Source organism: Siphateles boraxobius, unplaced genomic scaffold (assembly GCF_051911475.1).
Source record: "Siphateles boraxobius isolate OS27281-9 unplaced genomic scaffold, OSU_SipBor_1 204, whole genome shotgun sequence".
NCBI lineage: Eukaryota > Metazoa > Chordata > Actinopteri > Cypriniformes > Leuciscidae > Siphateles > Siphateles boraxobius.
The window spans coordinates 3,312,501-3,334,318 of NW_027508816.1; the positions used below are offsets into that span (position 1 = coordinate 3,312,501).

Here is a 21,818-nt window from a genome sequence, read left to right on the forward strand (position 1 = left end):
TCTCTGGTGTGTCTCGTGTGTGTGTGTGTGTGTGTCTCTGGTGTGTCTCGTGTGTGTGTGTGTGTGTGTGTGTGTCTCTGGTGTGTCTCGTGTGTGTGTGTGTGTGTGTCTCTGGTGTGTCTCGTGTGTGTGTGTGTGTGTGTGTGTGTGTGTCTCTGGTGTGTCTCGTGTGTGTGTGTGTCGTGTGTCTCGTGTGTGTGTCGTGTGTGTGTGTCTCCTGTGTGTCGTGTGTGTGTGTGTCTCTGTGTGTGTGTGTGTGTGTGTGTGTGTGTGTACATATGTATCTCTACATATCAAACAGGAACAAGATAATCAGGAACTGAGCATCTTAAAGTGCTTAATATAAAAAGTATGAAAAGAAATGCTGATTCCTTAAAACAGCATTAGTAACAGCAATGGCCATCAAAGTGCAAATGGAATTAAAAAAAAAATGTATTAAAAAAAGTAAATAAAAAATAAAAGATTTGGTGGGCAAGACATAATCTGCCAAATGTAAACAGTTTCAAATGCTTTGACTAACATGGTGTTCAACAACATACTATAAAGTTACCATACTGGGAACCCCCAAAACACATCAACACGCAGACAAGAAAATACATGTGTAAACAACTCTTAAGTTAGCCTACTCTTTCATTAACAGGTCATTTTTGAGACTCAGTAGGCAGGGTTTAAGTGGTTTACCATCATCAAGACCCATTAGGATTTTCTGGATGAATGTAAAAGTGTGAATGAGTTTCTTGGGATAGTTCAAATGCAATGCATACATCAACCCAAACAACAATGCAAATGCATCAGCCAAGTAAGGGATATCACTCATCACAACATCGTCTTCCACAACAATGGAAATACTTGCAGGACTGAAATGAACTGGATCTGCAGTGTCCTCTGTGACTGCTGTGACAAGAGCAACAGGAGTGTCAGTGATGCCTGGCTCATCTGACTCCTCCACCTGAAAGACACAGAGGGTGCAACTGTTAGGTTAACTTGAAGAAACACAACAACTGCATGTGCACTCACTGGCCACTTCATCAGGTGCACGTGTGTAACCCAATTCAATCCAATACAACAGCTCTCCTTAAAATTCTACGTTTATGAATTTTATACATTTTCAGTTTTTGTTGACATTGTCAGAAAGGTGATAAGTCTACTTTATATTTATTACTGAGGTTGTAATACATGGTGGTGGCACAGTGGGGTGAATTATATCGAATGGTGTTCCTAATATTTTGCCCCTTTCTTGTATGTTAATGCAGTGGACAAAATATTAGGAAACCCATTCAATATAATGCACCCTAATACATAATTTTCACCCACTATGACCTCAATAATAAACATAGAATTTTCAGCTTTCTGACAATGTCAACAAAAACTGAAAATATATAAACTTTATAGATGTAGAATTTACATAAGAGTTGTTGTAATGGATTGAATTATATTGCACAGGTGTACCTAATGAAAAGGCCAGTGAGTGTATATTACAGGGGATTACTCAACAGGTAAGTACAGTATATAGTAGGTATATCTCAAGTAACTATTCTACAGGCCAACAACCTACAGGTAGGAATACAGGTAAGTATTTTACAACTGTCTATTCTACAGCCCATCATAAAAGTAGTAAGTGTAGCAGCAGGTATTTTACATTTTAATATCATACAGGTTGTTATTTAATAGGTAAGTGTACCCAGGTAGGTATTTTGCAGCTGAGTATTAAACAGGCTATTAATATGGAGTTAGGTATTACATAGTAGCGGGTGCTGTATTGTGATATGTAATGTACAGCATCTCATAAAAGGCATTTAAGTAATTTTTACAGAGAGAGTGTGTTATTTCATGAGAGGTTAAGCCAAAAGGTCAATCAAATGATCAGCCTTCTCCAGGTCTGGGTTAAGTTAGGCCAGGGCTTTGTGAGAGATTAAGGTTTGGGATTACATGAGGTTAGAGCTTTTACATATATATGTATGCTTATATGCACATACTGTATATCCATGTGCACACTAAGTACAGTCCATTTACCGTTACAATGACACCTACACACAAGGTTTACTAAGGGGTAACTAGATATAGTTAAGTGGCTGCTAGATACTAATAGTTCTCTGAATATACTGAATACTTACATTACAAGTCTTGAAGAACTGTGGGTCCTCCTCACGCATGTATACCGGGAGGGCACGAAGGGCTACAGTACGCTTCATATTGACATCGCGCACTTCCTGGAAGAACAAGCAAAAATGAATATTACAGATTTCATTCTTCTTTCAGTATGGATGTTCTGACCAAATTCATGGCATTTGGCAAAGTGTTAGACAGACAATGACACCTTGAGGCCCTGCTGTCCAGTGGGACCTGAAGCTCAAAGTTCATCTTTAACTCACCTGGAGATCATAAATCTTTAAGATGTCACGCAGCGCCTCTGATATCTTTCCGGTTCGTGCCGCCTTCTGCCTAAACAAGGCCATCAGTCCAGGTGTATGTTGGTCAAGCACAGCATAAAACTGGTTCCGTAGGTTGACGTTTGTGATGCGTTGGAACTCAGCACAAAGCTACAAAAACAAAAACAAAACAAAAATAATTATATAAAAAGACTAATACTAGATTTGCAACAGAAAACACATTTGTGATGCAACATGTTCCATTAAAACACACTGTTGAGCAACATGGTCACACATGCAAAGTGATAGTTCTTACCGACAGAGAATAGTGGCATTTGCTGTTCCATTTGAATGTGATACATATTCAAAATTGGCATAGAAATATGTGTGAATAGTGGCAGAAAAGAGAAGTGAATCTGTGTTTTACCTGTGATTCAATCCGAAGAGCTGGCCATTTCCCCAAGAAGTCCTTCACCTGTGGATTTTCCTGAATTATCTCCTGGCGACGAAGGGCAAAGGTCTTCTGCATTAGCATTTCTATCAAGCGTAGGTTTTGCTGACTCTTCTGAACTTCGTCCATAATCTGCAGTCTCATTTCTTCCAAACTGGCCTGACTTTCTCCCTTGGGAAAGTTTGGAAGGAAGTTAACTTCAGCTCGTCTGGCTCTTTTTATGTTGGAGTGTGGGTGATCTTTGTCAGGGTTATTTTTGCTCCTTTTACCTGCGTTGACAGAAACCTCCAAACATCCAGATCTTGACAGCTTGCCACGATAATCCCCCATCTTAAATTTCAGGCTCATTTTCCATCCATACCATCCACTCACACTTCCAGGCTCTTTAAGACAAGGATGAGATGTAACAAGAGCTTCAGCTGCCATACCCACATCATTGTCACTTGGGTAAGGTTTGAAGTTGTACATCACTGCAGCCATGTTCTCCAAGATGTTGTGCTTTTGGGATCTTGTTAATTTCAGTGTCTTTCCAGAAGTTGCAAAGGCACTGTTTCCCTCTTCAAGCACATGCTCCACTTCATAAGAAAAATTTGGCACAGGGAAGATGTCGGGCCAGGACTTCTGACGCTGGCTTATAGGCACAAGAGGAAGGATGTCTGTATCAGAAGATGCACATGAGCTGGTATCAGTTTCTGATCTGATAATTTTCAATGTCGCCTTCTCTGGTAACTCTTGAATATCAACTAGACAGCTGAGTTGTCCACCAAAGTCAGGATCCTCATAATGCAAGGTAAACTCAAAGTCCAGTCTTGGCTTGGCTTTTTCTCGCAGTATGTTGATTAGTTCTTTCACTGACTCTGGTCGCTCAGTCAAAGTTACCTTTATAGCAACATCTGTGGTAACATAAACACGCAGCAGAAATTTTGGGGTTGCTGCCATCTTCTGAGGGACAAGTCTATGTATGAAGATTGACATGGAAAAATAAGCAGATTTAGTAGTGCATACAAAAATGTAACTGCTAATTATCACCCTTTACATACTGTAAGTTTACCCTTGTGTTAAAATATGATCTAAGATCTACTAAGTATTTTTTTTTAAATCACAAGATGTAAATGTACTTTCAGTGCAACAATATGAATCGTTTGGGCGTCAACAGCAATTTTCCTTCTACACTGTATGCAGAGAGGGGTGAGTTGTCATTGAGCTCTGATACACTGTGGACAGTTACATTGCCTGGGAAAAGTTCATATGATCTCAGGTGTTCAATGTAGTGTGATTTGTGTCCTTGGCAAAGAAAAGTGACATCATTGTTAACAAGGAGGATCTGCTGGATTTTGCTAAACTGAGGCAGTCCCCCCTCCTGCCCTACAGATACAAACATCCCAACATCATAATCAGTACCATCAATAATGATTTTTGATGTGCTGTAAATCAGGTTGCTGTCTGTTTTTTCCTTAATGTGTTCTTTTGCAACCTCAGGAAGCTCTGAAACCAAGACAGAGGAGACATTTGATGTCTGCTGATGTGGTTTAAAGAATGATGGTGCACTGAGATAGTAGGCCATCATGTGCTGATGCCTAGTCGCTAGTGTTTTTAAAACATTCTTAAAGTTTAGTGTGTCATGTACTACACGCTTGAAAAAGCGGTGTTTGCCCTCGAACCGCATAGTCCACAAATGGACAAGAGGCCCAAAACACTGTATGAGATCTGGGTAGTGTTCTACATAATGATGTTTAGGGAGCAGTGCGAACTCTGGGAAAACCTCCTGAAGCATGTGTCTGTGATCCTGTATCTTAGTCTGCAAATACTGGATAGATGCGTCATCAAATGTTGGGGACAGCACAAGCTCCACAACATCTTTCAAATCCATCAATACAGTCCAAGCACCATCTCCCTCAGGGACTGTATTACCAATCATCAATGGGAGTAGTCTCAACAATGTGCTATTTTCGTGGCCATTGCCACCAATGGTCCTCTTTGCAGCAAAGTTCTTTGAAATAGGTCGTGGTTTATCAATCTTGTCTGTGTGTTGGTACGGGAATGACACAATTTTCCAGTTCAAATACTCAAGAGTAAAATATTTGAGCCGAATCATCTCCTTAATACATAGGGCCAACTCAACAGGTACAATACCCTCAAAAAGATCATGCAGGACATCAGGTGGGAAACCAGTGATGGTATGAAAATACTGCAACTTCTCTCTCAAGACACAGTCCCCTTTGACACCACACTGGCTTTGACCACCCTCTTGCGTAACATCCTGCACATCACAGTCATGACTGGCTTTAGTCCTTGGACTAAATTCACCATCTCTGACTTCGAGAGACAGAATTTGGTCTCGTGTAGCCTTGCAGAATCTACAAATATATCCTGCTCTGAAGGATTGCATAAAGCCTGCCAATGAGTGGGCTGCCAGATTATCAGACACAACACATAAAACAGTTCCACGGACTGACTGACCAAGGCACTCAATGAATACGCCATCTTCCTCAAGAATGTGAAGGTCTTGTAGCAAAGGACCAAGTACTCCTTGATAGCCACACCTCTTAAGATCAGTTACCTTGCATAGTGCTGCTAGCTGAATCACATGCAGTGCTGATCGGTATTTAACTGGCAAATCAGCAACCACCCAGTACACTGAACAGAGTTTATGGATTTTCCTTGAAGTGCCTAGTGGATTTGCAATTTCAAGGTCATCAATGTACAAAACCAGTGGCAGTGACAGCTCTGAAGAAGACAACAAATTAATCTCTTGGAAATATGAGCCATCTTGATGGCTCATGTAATGGCCTTTTTCTGAGCTCTTGGTTTCCTTGATTCTGTCAAGGATGTCAGTATGTTTGAACATTTTCTGGATCATCTGGAGTATAGGGACATAGACCATTGTGCATCCAGGCTCTAATACATACTGCACTGGCATTACCACAGGGTAGTTTTTCTCAATAAATGTTTTTCTTCGTTTAGTTGAGGACAACTCCTCACCTTTAGCTGTGGCACTGAAAAAAATATTTGTGTCTATAACAGCATTCACCAAATCATTCATGATTGCTTCAGTAGGAGAGACATGATGCCTCTGTAGTATCTCTTGTATAGTATCTTTGACAAGAGGTTGAGACAGGGAAAATATCTGAGTCAGGTGATCAACTATTTCCTGAGATGCCATGTCAGAAACATGAAGAACAGTTTGCATCTTCAAGAACAAGGAGGACAAATTATGGTGTAACTGGGCCCTTAACTGGCTGGTGTCACACCAACTGTCAGACTCAGGAGAAGCAGATGTGCCTGCATGGTGACACTGAGCAGGATCCTCGTCCTCAAGAACAGCAGTGTTTATGACTGGTGCACTATCATTCTCTGTTAATACAATGTCATCACAAAAGTTTAAACTGCCTTCATGTGTCCTACTTTTGTGTGCATTAAATGATGAATAGACATTTGTGCGGTAGTTGCAGTCCTTAAATGGGCAAGGTACATTCTCATGGTTTTTTAAATGTCCTCTTAAATGACTGAACAGTGTCACCTCTGAGAAAGGCTGTTTGAACTCACACAATGGACACTTAAAAAGTGTATGTCTTACTTGTGCTCTTTCACCTGCACCAGTTCTGCATGTGTCTTTGTGGACACGTGATAAATGAATTTTCAATGCATTAAATGATGGAAATGTACAAATACAAGAGTTGTGGAGACATGGCAAAGGGCTAACTCTTGAATAATGACTATGCTGTAAACGGTAGTGCCTAAATAAATGGGCCCGGGTGTCTGAAGTGACAGCACACAACTTACACTTCCACTCCATTGAATCATTTGACCACTAAAATTCCTTATGCTTCAGACTCTCTACTTATAAACTTAACATAGTTAATGTTCCTGCATGTGAAATGTGTGATTACCACAGAAAGGTCAGACTTGTTCAATATTTGGAGTAAGTTGGTTCTGTGGGCACAGATAAAACAATCAATATGAAACCTCTTTTACAACCTCTTTTACAAATTAATGATACAAAATATGATACAAAATTTCAAGTGTTAATGTAACTTACCGATAAAGTTGAACTCTGGTGACAATGTAGGTCTGCACATGCACACAAAAACAGACAGCAAGATATTTAATTTTTTAGAGACTTTTGATTGATTTACTCAAGAACAGAAAAAGCAAAAATAATCGGCAAAGAGTGGGTTTTATAGATACTATTACAACTCACTTTGCAAAAAAACGATCAAAGTCTTCAGTGTCCATGAATTCACTGCTGACTGCATAAAATCTAGACCAGGGCTGACCCCCCAACCAGTGAAGCACTTTATGACCAAGAGTGCAAATAACAATGTTATCAGATTTCAAAATACAGGTGAAACACAAATAAAATAAATGGTGAAAACTAGGTTACAGCCTAAATTAACATTTGAGTCACCTTGATTTTGGGGGATGCACTTCTCTGTACTTCTTCCACTTCAACCTATAATGAAAAGACGTTTGTAAAGGTTTAATGAAAACTTGCAGAGTTCATTCGTTAACTATTAACCCATAACCTTAACTTTGTTTGAGTAAAAGTTACAGCTAACTTTAGCCACTAGCTCATTTGGGTGCATGTAACGTTAAGTTGGGAATAACATCACATTCAACTTACCAGAGCAGGGCGCTTAACACAAACAGTAGCAACACACTCAAAAACGGAAGGACTATCGCTTGCTGAAAAGAGTTAATAACTACCGTTAACATTATTGTCTTGCCACGACATTAACAGCACACATGATATTATCTGTCACTAGCAGGCGGACTAACGGTAACGTAATGGCGCTCGCGCTTTCGGCGCATAAAAAATGCGCGCGGCAACGTGAGGCTGCGCGCTTGCAACTTACATATTAAAAATAGCCTCGTCTAACAGTCAAATATCATGTGAAATATGATATTCTTACAATGTTACAACAAGCAAAGTAGTTTTGAAGTGTTTTGGCTAACCTTAAAGTTGTTTAATGCTTGATACCACGTCGCTCGAGAGGGTATCCATCTTGGATAGATTTTTCAGGTAACGTCAGCTAGGACAGCACGTCATGACGTCATATCACGTGATCGACAGTACACTTAAAAATATTGAGTGAACCAGCGGTGTTCACTCAGAAATGCTGAGCCACACAAATATAAAAATACATATTTGTTTATAGACATTAATAGTTTAAAGGTGGATTAACTCAGCAAGAGATTTTAACTGTAGTGACCTCAGTCTTTATAAGCTAGTAGTACTGTTCGGGCTTACAGTGAGTAATAATGTGTTCTGGAATAGTTCAAGTCCAAGTTCCCCGCCAGCATATTACATTCTAAGAATGTTTTGCTAACGTTCACATGGTTATGAAAATGTTATTTCTGAATGTTCTCTAAAATGTTTTTTCTTAATTATGCCAAAGTTAAAGTCCCCTGTAGTCAATAATTTCATCCCTTAAAACTCATCTTTAATCACCAAAATGACATATTTTAAAAAAATTCCCTTGAAAAAATGTCTTCATGACTTAAAATATCTTGAATGTAACTCGACACCCTTGCCTCATTTAGTATTAGGGGTTCTATGAATATGCAAATGAGCCCCGCCTCCACTCACTCACTCAGAGATCCACTCGTTGACGATCACACGTTGATCTGATTGGTTACAAGGTAGTTTGTGACGTCGGAAACACCAGTGATTTAAAACCGTGTTTTTGAGACTGTCTTTGGTTCACTGCAGATTTAAGGAGAAAATACTCAGCAATGCTGTCGACTTATGAATTTACACATGGTTTGTCTTAAAGCATATTAAAAACACCACATAGACATATAAACAACATTAAAAGCTGGATTTTCACCACAGGGGTAGTAACATTTAAAAAATAACTTTAGTCAAACAAGAGTCAGGTTCTCAGAACTTTGTCTGACATTCTCTCAAAGTTATGAACAGACGTTCTTCCAGGAACGTTAATAGATCATTTTTCAAAGTTGTTTGGTTTTTAATAATGTTCTCAAATCATTAGCACAAAAATATTATTCATACATCGTTAATGGTGCGTTTATGGAAGTTGGTCTAACATGTTTTTAATGCTACTACTTAAAAAGACATTAAAAGTAATGTTTAAAAAGTTAACATTAAAAAGTAACGTTTCCATGATGTTTGAAGATTGTTTCCTTAATGTTTGTATAACCAAGAAAAAACATTTTTACATTTTTTTTTAAACTGTACATTTTGAAAGTTCAGAGAACATTCAGAAATAATGTTTTAATAACTTAATGAGAATGTTATTGTCACGATAGACACACGAGAAAAGATAGATCCAATGGCAGTGTTTTATTTGGGTACTCTGTACTCACAACCAGTCCAGGCAAAGGTCAAAAATCCAAAAAGGCAATGCAAAATACAAGACACAGACAAGAACCGGGCAGATGCAGACTCTGGAGTGGTGACATAAAACAAGGACTCTGTGACAATGACTGAACAGACAGAGTACAAATACACAGATACTAACAGGGTGAGTGGAAACAGGTGTGCGCGATGATCAGAGATGAGTGACAGAACAGGATGATGGGAAATGTAGTTCATGAGAGAAGGTGACGATCAGGGAAAGAAACCTCTAGTAAAAACCCAGGGAACACAAACCAGACACTGTGACAGTTATCAGAACATTATTAGAACATATTTTTGTTATCTGTGATCCAACTAATAAATTCAGAAAAAATGCTCCCTAACTGATATCAAGTCACCTTTATTTATATAGCGCTTTTACAATACAAATTGTTTCAAAGCAGCTTTACAGAGATAACAGGAAATTAAAGTTGTAATAGTATTGTTAAATTCAAAATTAAATGTTAAATGTCCCCAACTAAGCAAGCCAAAAGCCAATGGCGAATGAAGGCGATGTAAAGATAATGTTTTTGTGCTGATGTCATTAATAGAAGCTGCGGTGAGCATGACTGACGGCACATTTGCCTGGGAAAGAGAAACAGAACCAGTGCTGAAACAGTGAGTTTTGCCCTTTCACTCACTATATCTTTACACTATTACAGTATAAAACAGATGCTGCAATGATGATTCAATTGTGATTTAGGATTACTCTGGTGTGTGAGTGTGTGTGTGTGTGTGTGTGTGTGTGTGTGTGTGTGTGTGTGTGTGTGTGTGTGTGTGTGTGTGTGTGTGTGTGTGTGTGTGTGTGTGTGTGTGTGTGTGTGTGTGTGTGCGTGTGTGTGTGTACGTGTGTATGAGTGTGTGTGTGTATGAGTGTGTGTGTGTGTGTGTGTGTGTGTGTGTGTTTGCATGAGTATGTGTATGCGTGTGTTTACATGTGTGTATGTATTTGCATGTATGTGTGTGTGTGTGTGTGTGTGTGTGTGTGTGTGTGTGTGTGTGTGTGTGTGTGTGTGTGTGTGTGTGTGTGTGTGTGTGTGTGTGTGTGTGTGTGTGTGTGTGTGTGTGTGTTATCGTCCAGCTCAGTTTAGTTCTCATATAATGGCGTCAATGCAGGCAGATCAATATTATTGAATATTAAATTAAATGTCCCCAACTAAACAAGCCAAAAGACAATAGGGACAAAGGCGAAAAAAGGCGACAGTGGAAAGGAACCAAAACTCCATCAGTGACGGAATGGAGAAAAAAAAGTGTATGATTATGATTCCGGCAGTATTATAGGTCAGAAGTTTGGAAGAAGATTGGATTAGATTTCAGAATATTATCCTGTTCCATCTGGTTGAAGACCGGAGACATCACGTCAGTATGGAGACGAGTTTGTTAATGATCAGTGCCGATGGCTATCGTGTCGATGAGGCCTTCACAGGGAGAGTCTAGTTTACACAGTCTCTGCTGACACTTTGTGGTCGTGTCTAGGAGCAGGTCCCCCATCTGATCTCGATACGGCCCGGGTCCGGCGGATTACATCGTGTGTTGTGGTCATGTCTAGGTCAGGTCCTCCATCTGGTCTGGATACGGCCTGGATCCGGCTGATTACATTTAACCTTGGAATAAACAGAAAGACTAACATTAGCGTAGTTGCCATTCTTCCGAGTACATCAGGCGTTATAGGAAGTGTTCCCGGTTCCGGCTGACCTAATTTATGCAGCTTAATAATCATTTAACTGATTTGAATAATAGGAATGTATAGTGTTCTATGTGTATGCCAGGTTACAGATATGTGTTTTAGTCTAGATTTGAACTGACAGACTGTATCTGCTTCCAGGACCATGTTAGGAAGACTATTCCAGAGTTTTGGTGCTAAATAGGAAAAGGATTTACCGCCAGCAGTCGATTTAGATATTCTAGGTATTATCAACTGGCCGGAGTTTTGAGATTGCAATAGACGTGAAGGACTATAATGCGTTAAGAGCTCACTCAAGTACTGGGGAGCTAAACCATTTAGTGCTTTGTAAGTAATCAGCAATATTTTAAAATTTATACGATGTTTAATAGGCAGCCAATGCAGTGTTGACAGAACCGGGCTAATATGGTCATACTTCCTGGTTCTGGTAAGTGGCTGCGTTTTGGACCAGCTGTAGTTGTTGTGGTGGATTTCGTGTACCTTTGATTCTAATATGGAAGAAGCCTTTATGACTAATATTATTAAATATCAACCACTCCTAAACATAATCTCAGAATTAGGTTATCAGTGCCGACTACTTGTGTTCATATTTGGCAGCTTAGGACACACACATAGGCTGGTTGTAAGAGGGCTTCAACAACTTGGGATGCCCAAAAAGAGGGCTAAAGGGCTAGCAAAGTACTGTGCTCTGTCTGCTATTATAGGCAGCCGCCATATCTGGCGGAGACGATGCTACTTGTATCCATAACAACTGAGTGAGGCTTAATATTGTGAAGATCCATTGTATGCCACTAGGCCATGATTATGTACATGCATTTGACTGCATCTATAGTAATTATGTCCCTGTAAATCATTTCTTTTAAGTGGACTTACATAAAAAGATAAAATGTGTTTGCGTGTTTGTGTGTGTGTGTGTGTGTGTGTGTGTGTGTGTGTGTGTGTGTGTGTGTGTGTGTGTGTGTTTGCATGTGTGTGTGTGTGTTCTATCTAGCGGTTTTCACTCTGGATCTTAACGGATGTGTGTGTTGTTCAGTGTGTCTCTGGATATTGCCCCGGGTCGTCTGGTGGCAGTAGTGGGAGCTGTGGGATCGGGGAAGACTTCACTGATATCGGCTCTGCTAGGAGAACTGCACTGCCTCAAGGGACACATTAATATAAACGTAATCAAACGCATCTTATTATGAAAGATTACTGTAACTCTTCTCTGCCGACTGTCCGTTAGTGGTGTGTGTTTCTCTGCCGCTTGACATTAGTTTTGTGTGTGTGTGTGTGTCCCAGGGGTCGGTGGCGTATGTCCCTCAGCAGGCCTGGATCCAGAACGCCTCACTGAAGGATAACGTCCTCTTCGGCTCTGAGCTGGATGAAGAACGGTACCGGTCCGCGGTGGAGGCCTGTGCTCTCGGGCCTGAGCTGGACCTGCTGCCCGGAAGAGATCAGACCGAGATTGGAGAGAAGGTGAAGAGCACTGCTTCCCCACCGTCAGTCCTTGAGTCTTTACATATCAGAAAACTGAGACTGGCGAACATTTAGGACCTTATCATACACCCGGTGCAATGCAGCGCCAGGTGCGATGCAAGTGTGTTTTGCTAGTTTCACTTTTAGCCTGACGCAGTTCTCTTTTTATTTCATTCAGAAAGCCCAAAACTCACCCATTACTCATTGAGAGAATAGGGACAACCCTTTTAGACCATGCGCTGCGTGCCGACCATTTTTCCTGACGTTAAACTAGCAAAAGTGGATTCGGACCAAGCTAAGTGCACTTTATACCATGAACTTAGATCCTTCAAATAGGGCCCAAAGTCACAGTTGGCATATTCAGTGGTGGATGTAGGCATGATTATAAGGTTATAAAAATAAAACCGGCAGGGAATGTTCTGTGTAAGTCTGTGAATGTTCTGGGAAGGTTAGCTTTTTTTTACAATAAGAACCAAGAGAGAACGTTTCCCAGAATGTTCTTATTTGGTTCCCCAAAAAATAACCAAACGGGAACCATATGGGAACATTGGGAGAACGTTCTATGTTTGCTGGGCTGTACCTGTTTCTGAAGATTGATTTATCTAAGTAGTGAAGTACAGTTATTATGATGAATGTCATTATTTGCATTGAACTTTATATTAGACTGTAGATTGACATAAAAGACTGCTTATGTTATTAACAAATTTTGAAGGTTGTCGTTCAATTCATGGTTATTTCAGGAGAAATCACTCATTTATATGGAAAGCCAAATCAACAGAGACTGTCTTTGGTTCACTGCAGTTTTAAGGAGAAAATTCTCAGCAATGATGTTGACTTATTAATTTACACATGGTTTGTCTTAAAGCATATTAAAAACACCACTTTAGTTGCGTTTCCAACGAAATTACCCGGAACAATCTGTCCCAGGAACTTTTTTCCCCCAGACCTGTTGCTGTCTGCGTTTCCACCGCGGTCTAATGTACCGTGAAGATTAGGCAAATTAGTATGCTGACGCGCACTACTTTACAGTTCCCGCTGGATTTCATCATCTGAATTTAAGCTTAATAAAGCCTGAACCTTGTCGTCCATTGGCCACATTTTTTAAACTCCATTGTTGATTCGAATAGCAAACAACTGTTATTGCATGCACCACGACAGAGGGTGGTTGAAATAAAATGCTGCGTGGAGTCAACCACTCGACCAATCAGTATGTTCACTGCCCAAGTCCCCCCTCTGAAAGTTTTGAACTTTGATAAAGTACTACCTTGCAACCAGGGATTTCCTGAGATGGAACTATTTACCCAGAACTTAATTTAGACCCTGCGGTGGAAACACACCGAGTACCAGCCCAAAGTCCTTACTTCCTGCGGTGGAAACACGGCTATAGACATATAAACAATATTAAAAGCTGGATTTTCACCACAGGGGGACTTTAAAAACAGTTACCAATAACACCACTCCAATACTTTACACCACTGGCTGTGGGTCCTAACAATGCAACTGCAATAGTGCATATTCACTGTATTTAGGCATTTCCACGGCTTATTCTCTCGCCCAGGAAGAGTCCACACATGTGCAGAACGGGAACAGGGGTGGGAAACATTGACATTGAATGTTTGATGTTTGATCTGCTGTGCCCCAGGGCATCAATCTGAGCGGCGGACAGAAACAGCGGGTGAGTTTGGCCCGGGCGGTTTACAGCTCCGCTGACGTGTTCCTTCTGGATGACCCGCTGTCTGCTGTCGACTCACATGTGGGAAAACATCTGTTTGAACGGGTCATCGGACCCAAAGGACTGCTCAGAAATAAGGTAGGAGACTAATGTCAATGTCAATGCTAATGCTTTTAGCTAATGCTAAAAAGCTTATAAATTATAGGCTAATTTCACTGTTTTATTTTCTGTCGGATTTTGTTTGGGCTAGAACTGTAGTTCTGAGAAAATTATGAACAAACGTTCTTCCAATAACATTAAATGATTAGTTCACTTCAGAATTAATATTTCTTGATTATTTACTCTCCCGCATGTCATCCACAGGGATGCAAACAGCGCGCTTTTCGGCGCCTCACGCTTTTTTCACGTCAGTTTGGGTGACTTGGGTCTGAGACTGAGAGGGTCTTATTATAATTTCACAAAGTCATCTGAAGCCATTCCATAGTTTAATGTGAGGGACAGAAGTCTATTTACATCATTAAATTAAAGTTTACGAAAACTCGTTTTCCCTCCTCTGCGGCTATCAATCATTCTCCATTCAGTATTCAAACTGCGCGCACGCTTCGTCCGGTTACAGCAGGATGCACGGTAAAACTCTCTCCAATATGATATATTCACATTATAGTGCTTGATCTGTAGATAAAAGGCTGTGGATTTGCATAAAATTACTTTATTTTGTTTATTTGTATATTATGTTTGTTGCTGTTTTTAAACGACTCGCTACCGTGCCTGTTAGCACAAGGACTATGAATCGGCATCAAACGCACAATAACTGGAATTTAAAACTGTGAAGAAACAAATGATCAATAAACTGTTGGACCGATATACACTAGGATTTGTGCGCTCGACATTTCTTCGCTTTGTGCAGTGAACTTTTAAATGCGCACTTGTGCAGCGCAGCGCTGCACACTGTGACTCCATGTTGCTTTGAGCACATCATTCTGCTCCTGCGATGCGCATATGTGATTTGTGCGCTCTGTTTTGTAGCGTTCATGGTTTTGCGCACTGAAAGATTATTAAAAGCCTATGTATTTTTTTTATACCTATCCTGCACAATACATTTAAAATAAGTATAATTTAATTGTATATTATTTCTGTGTAGTGTAGTGTAGGCTATATAAATATATACACTTCTGAATGCTTGACATTCATATATAAATATAAAATTGTGAAATGTATGATTGCATGATTAAATTTTATAAGAGAACAAATAGTAATTTGTTTTTATTAAAATGTTTAGTTTTTATAAAATTACTGTGCAGATTTTTTCAAGAATTACTTTTTGCTGCTAATTTATACACTCATTAAGTTTAATAAAAATACATAAAACATTATGTAATATTTAAAGGTGTTAACTGTAATCTTACACTGCAAAATGATAACTTTCAAAGGATTAAATTCATCACAATTATGGATATTTGCCGCAGGGCGAGGGCTTCGATAACCTCTCTCTTTTTTGACCATACATGTGTTTGCATCTAGAGAACTAATCCTTTAATAGAACTTTTGTTCAAAGTTTTCTGGTCTCAAACATTAGCACAAAAAGTTATTTATAAATCATTCATGGAACGTTTTATTTCGGAAACATTGTAACATTTTTTATATGTTACTACTTGTTTCATTCAGAGAACATTCAAAAGTAACATTCACAAAATGTTTGAAAAATGATGAAACGGAATGTTCCCTCAACGTTCAGTTAACCAAGGGAACACGTTTTAAAACATTTTGAATGTTAAAGACAAATAGCTGGGATACTCAGTATATTATTATACATGTCAAAAGCACATTTTCTGCTTGACTTAAATTTAATTTTTTCCCCTTCTCTTTCCTTGTAGACTCGTATCCTGGTGACACACGGGATTAGCTTCTTGCCGTATGTAGATGAGATTGTGGTGTTGGTGAATGGGGTTGTGTCCGAGGTGGGATCATACGACGCTCTTCGAGCCAGTAAAGGCGCTTTCAATGAATTCATGGAAACTTACGGCAAAGAGGAAAGCAAAGCTACTGGCAATAAAGGTTTGTCTACCATCGAACATTTGCATTTTCTGCTGAGCTTCAGATATTGTCCTAAATTCCAAAATATCCATCTGAACACATTCTGAAAGTTTTTGTACAGGACTTGCAATGTCTACATGATTCATGCTTTATTTCTTGGTGTGAGTTGTCTTTCCTCAGTAACACTTTATTTCGATGGTCCACTTTAGACATTCTACTAGCTAGAAGTAACTTTGCAACTACATGTCAACTTCAGAGTTAGTTGACTCGTAGTTACAAAGTTAATAGCACTTAGTAGAATGTCTGAAGTGGACCATTGAAGTAACCCTTTCCTCATGCTATCCTGATTGTGAATGCCTGAATCGGTGAACCAATGCAAGACCCCGAGACTTGGGTTGAAGGCAAGGCAAGGCAAGGCAAATGACAATCCAAACAATTCAAATGAGCAACAGGGCAGAAACACAGACAAAAGGAAATACTGAAAACAGGCAGAGTATTAAAAAAACAAGACACCGTAAACCAGGAAAATGTTTAGAAATGGAGTGTAACAACATACAAGACTTCGCAAAGAATGACCAAAAACCCAGTGCTTAAATAGGCAAGAGTAAACATGACAGAGTTGCCAACTTTTGAGTTTTGCTGGAGATTTGTTGACGGGGTGGCGTTATCACGTGGCGTTTGAACTGACGCAGCGATCTGCGATTTTTCTCTGCGTGAGAAAATGCAGTGGTCCAATCAGTAGTTAAGAGCCTGAACTTGCTTATAGTAATTCGGAAATTAGTGAACATGAGTTAAAAAAAAATACAGCACAGAAGAATGTCTAATTTAGCGTGAGATTTCTTTGTTGAGCGTGAGACCGTGAGATTGAGGCTGAATGCGTGAGTGTCACGCCAGATGCGTGAGAGTTGGCAACCCTGTAATAACACACTGGTGGAAGTAATCACAACATGATGAGTCCAGGCAATGGGTAATGGGAAATGCAGTCCATGATGTGATTAAGCAGACAGAAGGAGCGCCCTCTGGGGGAGATCATGGGCACTTCAGCTGGTGGTTGTGACTATTTTATTGATTTAGTTTGATTTTAATTCGTTTTAATTAGGCTAGATTTTATGAATTAAACAAAATTAAATAACCTGTTAAACATGATGGTATTATGCAATCATTTAAGACATTTCTCCTTATATGGAACCTTTTCGTCTTAAAGTGTTCTTTAAAATTTAGTCAAGAAACCGAGGGTTCTATACAGAACCCCAGTGTAACTTTTTTGAGCAGTGTATATAATCCTTTATCCAATGTGACGGGTTATGGACAGTATTAGCCAAACTGAAGACCACGTGTGGTCGAGTGTTGCAATATATTAAAGTTTAATGGGAGCAGATAAAGCAGTATGGAAATGTTCTACTCCATTTCTTCAATATTAGCCAAAAAGCATTCAGGTATCCACACTATGGAAATTCACTGGAAACAGAGGACCAGTTTTAATATCCAATAGCGTACACTAACATTCAAAATTTTGGAAGAATTATGATTTTTAAAATGCTTTTGAAAGAAGTCTCTTCTGCCTACCAAGGCTGAATTTTCAATGTTGAACACAGTTGTGCTGCTTCATATTTTTGTGACACATCTTATTTTTCAGGATTCTTTGATGAATAGAAAATTGATAGAAAATAATTTATTTGAAATATAATCTTTTGTAACATTATAAATGTATTTACTGCCAGATATTTGATCAATTGAATGCATCTTTGCAAAAAAAAAAAGTATTACATTCTTTAAAATAATATATGTTTGAAAGGTTGTGTGTGTTCATAGATTTGGGATGCATGAACAATAAGTGATCTCAAAAGCATTACTTAGAAACAAGTATACTTGAAATGCAGTACGTTTTTGCACTACTTGCATCAAAACACATGTGCACAAGTCTTTATGCACATAAACGATGTGATTGATTGTAATTGTGTGGTCAAACAGCAGCAGCTCAGGGGTCCGACTATGAAGAGATCGAAACCCTACCGGCGGGTTTAGAGCCTCAGGCCGACGGCTCTCCAGAGAACATCGTCTCAAACACACTGAAGAGAGAAAACAGTCTGCGTCACTCTCAACAAAACGGAAGGTAAACCAAACACACCATCGAGAATAAGTATCTTCTTCTCCCTTTCCTTTCCTACTTGTATCCTATTTCCCTTAATCAACATGTGCTTTCAATACATTCCTGTTGTCTCTCGACAACGAGCACTCGTCACGCACAGAAGGCAGCGCAATACTGCTAATCTGCGTCCCGTTCTCTCATCCACACACACACCTCTCTCTCTTTCTATGGGTCTATGGAATTGTCAATCAGCAGTCAATAAAGCTGACTTCATTCCTGCCTTTGCATCTCTTTCAGCTATTAATATCCTGGGCTTGACTGAGACTTGGATCCGTCCAGAAGACTCAGCAACCCCTGCCGCTCTCTCTAACAACTTCTCTTTCTCTCACAGCCCTCGCCATTCGGGTAGGGGTGGAGCCACTGGTATTCTCATTTCTAACAATTGGATATACTCAACTCTCTCTTCTCTAGGCAATAACAACTCATTTGAATATCATGCTATTACACTTACAACTCCCATTAAGATCCAGAGGGTAGTCATTTATCGCCCCCCAGGTCAACTGGGAAGCTTTGTAGAGGACCTGGATGTGCTGCTGTCCTCTTTCCCTGAGGATGGCACTCTATTTGTAGTCTTTGGCGATTTCAATATTCATCTAGAGAAGCCGTATGCTACAGATTTCATCTCTCTCCTAGCCTCATTTGATCTCAAACGGCTCATCACCACAGGTACTCACAAGTCAGGCAACCAACTGGACCTGGTTTACACACGCAACTGCATCACAGACAACATTTTGGTGAAACCTCCACGTTTCAGATCATTTCCTCATTACTTTCAATCTACAACTCACTATCCACACTCCACCAACTCCCCTACCGGTTACTTTCAGACGAAACCTGCGCTCACTTTCTCCCTCCCGTCTTTCCTCTGCTGTGTCATCTTCTCTTCCCTCACCCTCACAATTCTTATCTCTGGATGTGAATACCACAACGGATACTTTATGCTCCACTTTAACTTCTTCTTTAGACATTATCTGCCCTCTCTCCTCCAGGCCAGCACGCGCTATTCCCTCTAACCCCTGGTTATCTGAGGTTCTTCGTGAACACCGGACCAAACTCAGGGCAATGGAGAGGAAATGGCACAAATCTAAAGATACATCTGACCTGAGTATGTATCAATCTCTGCTCTCTTCCTTTTCTTCCTTTACAACAACCATTAGCAGTCAGTTCTCTGCTCCACACACACAGGTACCTAGTCCATCCTCTCCCACAGCCAATAACCTTCTCTCCTCCTTCTCTCCACTAACCAAGGAAGAAGTATCTAAACTTCTCCTCTCCAGTCATCCTACCACCTGCCCTCTAGACCCCATCCCCTCACACCTTCTACAAGCCATCTCTCCCACACTTCTACCAGCACTCACACACATCATCAACTCATCCCTTCATACTGGCATTTTTCCTACAGCATTTAAGCAGGCTCAGGTAACTCCACTGCTTAAAAAAAATAACATTAAACACATCACTTTTAGAGAATTACAGACCTGTCTCTCTCCTAACATTCATTGCAAAAACACACTAGAATGAGTTGCTTTCAACCAAGTATCATCTTTCCTGTCTCTGAACAACCAGCTGGATGTTAACCAATCTGGCTTCAAGAAAGGGCATTCGACCGAGACCACATTACTGTCAGTCTCAGAAGCCCTGCGGATCGCAAAAGCTGCCTCCAAATCATCAGGTATCATTCTCCTAGACCTGTCTGCTGCCTTCGACACTGTGAATCATCAGATCCTTCTGTCCACCCTCTCATCACTGGGCATCTCTGGAATTTCCCTTCACTGGTTTGAGTCCTATCTCACAGGTAGGTCCTTCAGGGTTACATGGAGAGGCGGAAGTATCCAAAGCACATCAACTAAACACAGGGGTTCCTCAGGGTTCAGTGCTTGGACCCCTCCTCTTCTCCATTTACACCACATCACTGGGACCCATCATACAGGCACATGGTTTCTCTTACCATTGCTATGCTGATGACACACAGCTCTACCTTTCATTTCAACCAGATGATCCCACAGTAGCTGCACGAATCTCAAGCTGTCTGGTGGACATCTCGGCATGGATGAAGGAACATCACCTTCAGCTCAACCTGGCAAAGACTGAGCTTCTCGTTCTCCCTGCTGATCCGTCTCTACAGCATGACTTCACTATCCAGCTAGATTCTTCCTCAATCACCCCATCAAGGTCGGTCAGAAATCTTGGAGTAATCTTTGATGACCAGCTAACCTTCACAGACCACATTACAAAGACAACTCGATCATGCAGGTTTGCAATGCATAACATCAGGAAGATCAGGCCTTTCCTAACTGAACATGCAACACAACTTCTTGTCCAGGCCCTGGTTATTTCTAGGCTTGATTACTGCAATGCTCTTCTAGCTGGACTTCCATCATGTGCAACTAAACCCTTACAAATGATCCAGAATGCTGCTGCTCATCTTGTCTTCAACAAGCCCAAAAGGGCCCACGTCACTCCTCTGTTCATCTCCCTGCATTGGCTACCACTCGCTGCTCGCATCAAGTTCAAGGCGCTGACACTTGCTTACAGATTGGCCACTCGCTCCTACGGGTCTACATCCCTACCAGAAGCCTACAATCGGTCAATGAGCGACGGCTCGTGGTACCATCACAACGAGGCACAAAATCACTCTTCAGAACTTTCTCATTCACGGTTCCATGCTGGTGGAATGATCTACCCACCCTTGTCCGGAATGCAGAATCCCTGACAGTATTCAAAAGACAACTGAAAACTCATCTCTTCCGTGAGCACTTAACATATAAAAAATAAAAAAAACTTGAACTTTGTATTCTGAGCACTTCTTACGTTGTTTTTGCCTCTCCATGATGACTCGCTTGGTTTAATCCTCAAATGTAAGTCGCTTCGGATAAAAGCGTCTGCTAAATGACTAAATGAGAAACATGTCAGAACAATAAAAGATTTTATTCCAGACATGCACTATTTCACACAGATAAACTGAATGTTGCCCCACTTGAGCAAGCATAGATTGCAAGTCTTTGCCAACGCACTAATGCACTCTATAGTCATCATGATCTTCACAAATTCAACTGAAATGCGATAACAGACTTCATTGCAAGAGTGCAGTTTTGTGTTCACCAAGATTTATATTCATATTTTTTGTCTTCAGTGTGAGAGTAAGGAAGAACAGTTCTCTTCGAAGTAAAAAAGACTCCGGCGATAAGAAAGGACAGCGACTGATTGAGAAAGAGACAATGGAGACTGGAAGGGTACATAATAGTAACTAAAAGCTATTTTGATTCTTAATGTTTTGTCATCTATTTTCCCCCTCAGTAATTGTGCAAATTATTTTTTGATACATGTACAGGTGAAGTTCTCAGTGTATCTTCAGTATCTGAGGGCGATGGGATGGTGTTACGTCACCTGGGGTTTCCTCATCTACTTCATCCAGAATGTGGCCATCATTGGTCAAAATCTGTGGCTCAGTGACTGGACTAATGATGCCGAAGATTATTTCAACACGTCCTACCCGAATCATATTAGAGACATGAGAATAGGTGTCTTTGGAGCCCTTGGAATTGCACAAGGTATGAGCAGAGTACTTTTACAAACAGAATGAAATTGAGGACATCATATTTAAAGAGGCTAGTTCATTATTTTGGGTGTACTAGAATAGGTT

General features: G+C 40.3%; 2 protein-coding genes across 2 annotated transcripts in view; one reads left to right on the plus strand and one right to left on the minus strand.

Annotated features, from left to right (window-relative positions):
* LOC143745494 (uncharacterized) overlaps window positions 1–7,851 on the minus strand; it is an 8,957-nt gene extending 1,106 nt beyond the window's left edge. The window contains exons 1-9 of the mRNA XM_077237624.1: window positions 7,777–7,851; window positions 7,229–7,273; window positions 7,022–7,115; window positions 6,860–6,891; window positions 6,711–6,753; window positions 2,797–3,775; window positions 2,373–2,540; window positions 2,115–2,210; window positions 1–949 (exon numbers count right to left, since the gene is read on the minus strand). The exon at window positions 1–949 is cut by the window's left edge and continues 1,106 nt beyond it. Coding sequence (XP_077093739.1) covers window positions 623–949; window positions 2,115–2,210; window positions 2,373–2,540; window positions 2,797–3,759 — 1,554 coding nt within the window. The 5' untranslated portion in view covers window positions 3,760–3,775; window positions 6,711–6,753; window positions 6,860–6,891; ... (1 more) ...; window positions 7,229–7,273; window positions 7,777–7,851 and the 3' untranslated portion in view covers window positions 1–622. The remainder of the gene's footprint in view (window positions 950–2,114; window positions 2,211–2,372; window positions 2,541–2,796; window positions 3,776–6,710; window positions 6,754–6,859; window positions 6,892–7,021; window positions 7,116–7,228; window positions 7,274–7,776) is intronic.
* The window catches only part of LOC143745437 (ATP-binding cassette sub-family C member 2-like), a 79,988-nt gene that overhangs the window by 30,122 nt on the left and 28,048 nt on the right, over window positions 1–21,818 (plus strand). Inside the window, exons 15-22 of the mRNA XM_077237533.1 lie at window positions 9,733–9,799; window positions 11,899–12,025; window positions 12,144–12,320; window positions 13,963–14,130; window positions 15,867–16,047; window positions 17,998–18,139; window positions 21,309–21,408; window positions 21,507–21,726. Of these exons, the coding sequence (XP_077093648.1) occupies window positions 9,733–9,799; window positions 11,899–12,025; window positions 12,144–12,320; window positions 13,963–14,130; window positions 15,867–16,047; window positions 17,998–18,139; window positions 21,309–21,408; window positions 21,507–21,726 (1,182 nt within the window). The remainder of the gene's footprint in view (window positions 1–9,732; window positions 9,800–11,898; window positions 12,026–12,143; window positions 12,321–13,962; window positions 14,131–15,866; window positions 16,048–17,997; window positions 18,140–21,308; window positions 21,409–21,506; window positions 21,727–21,818) is intronic.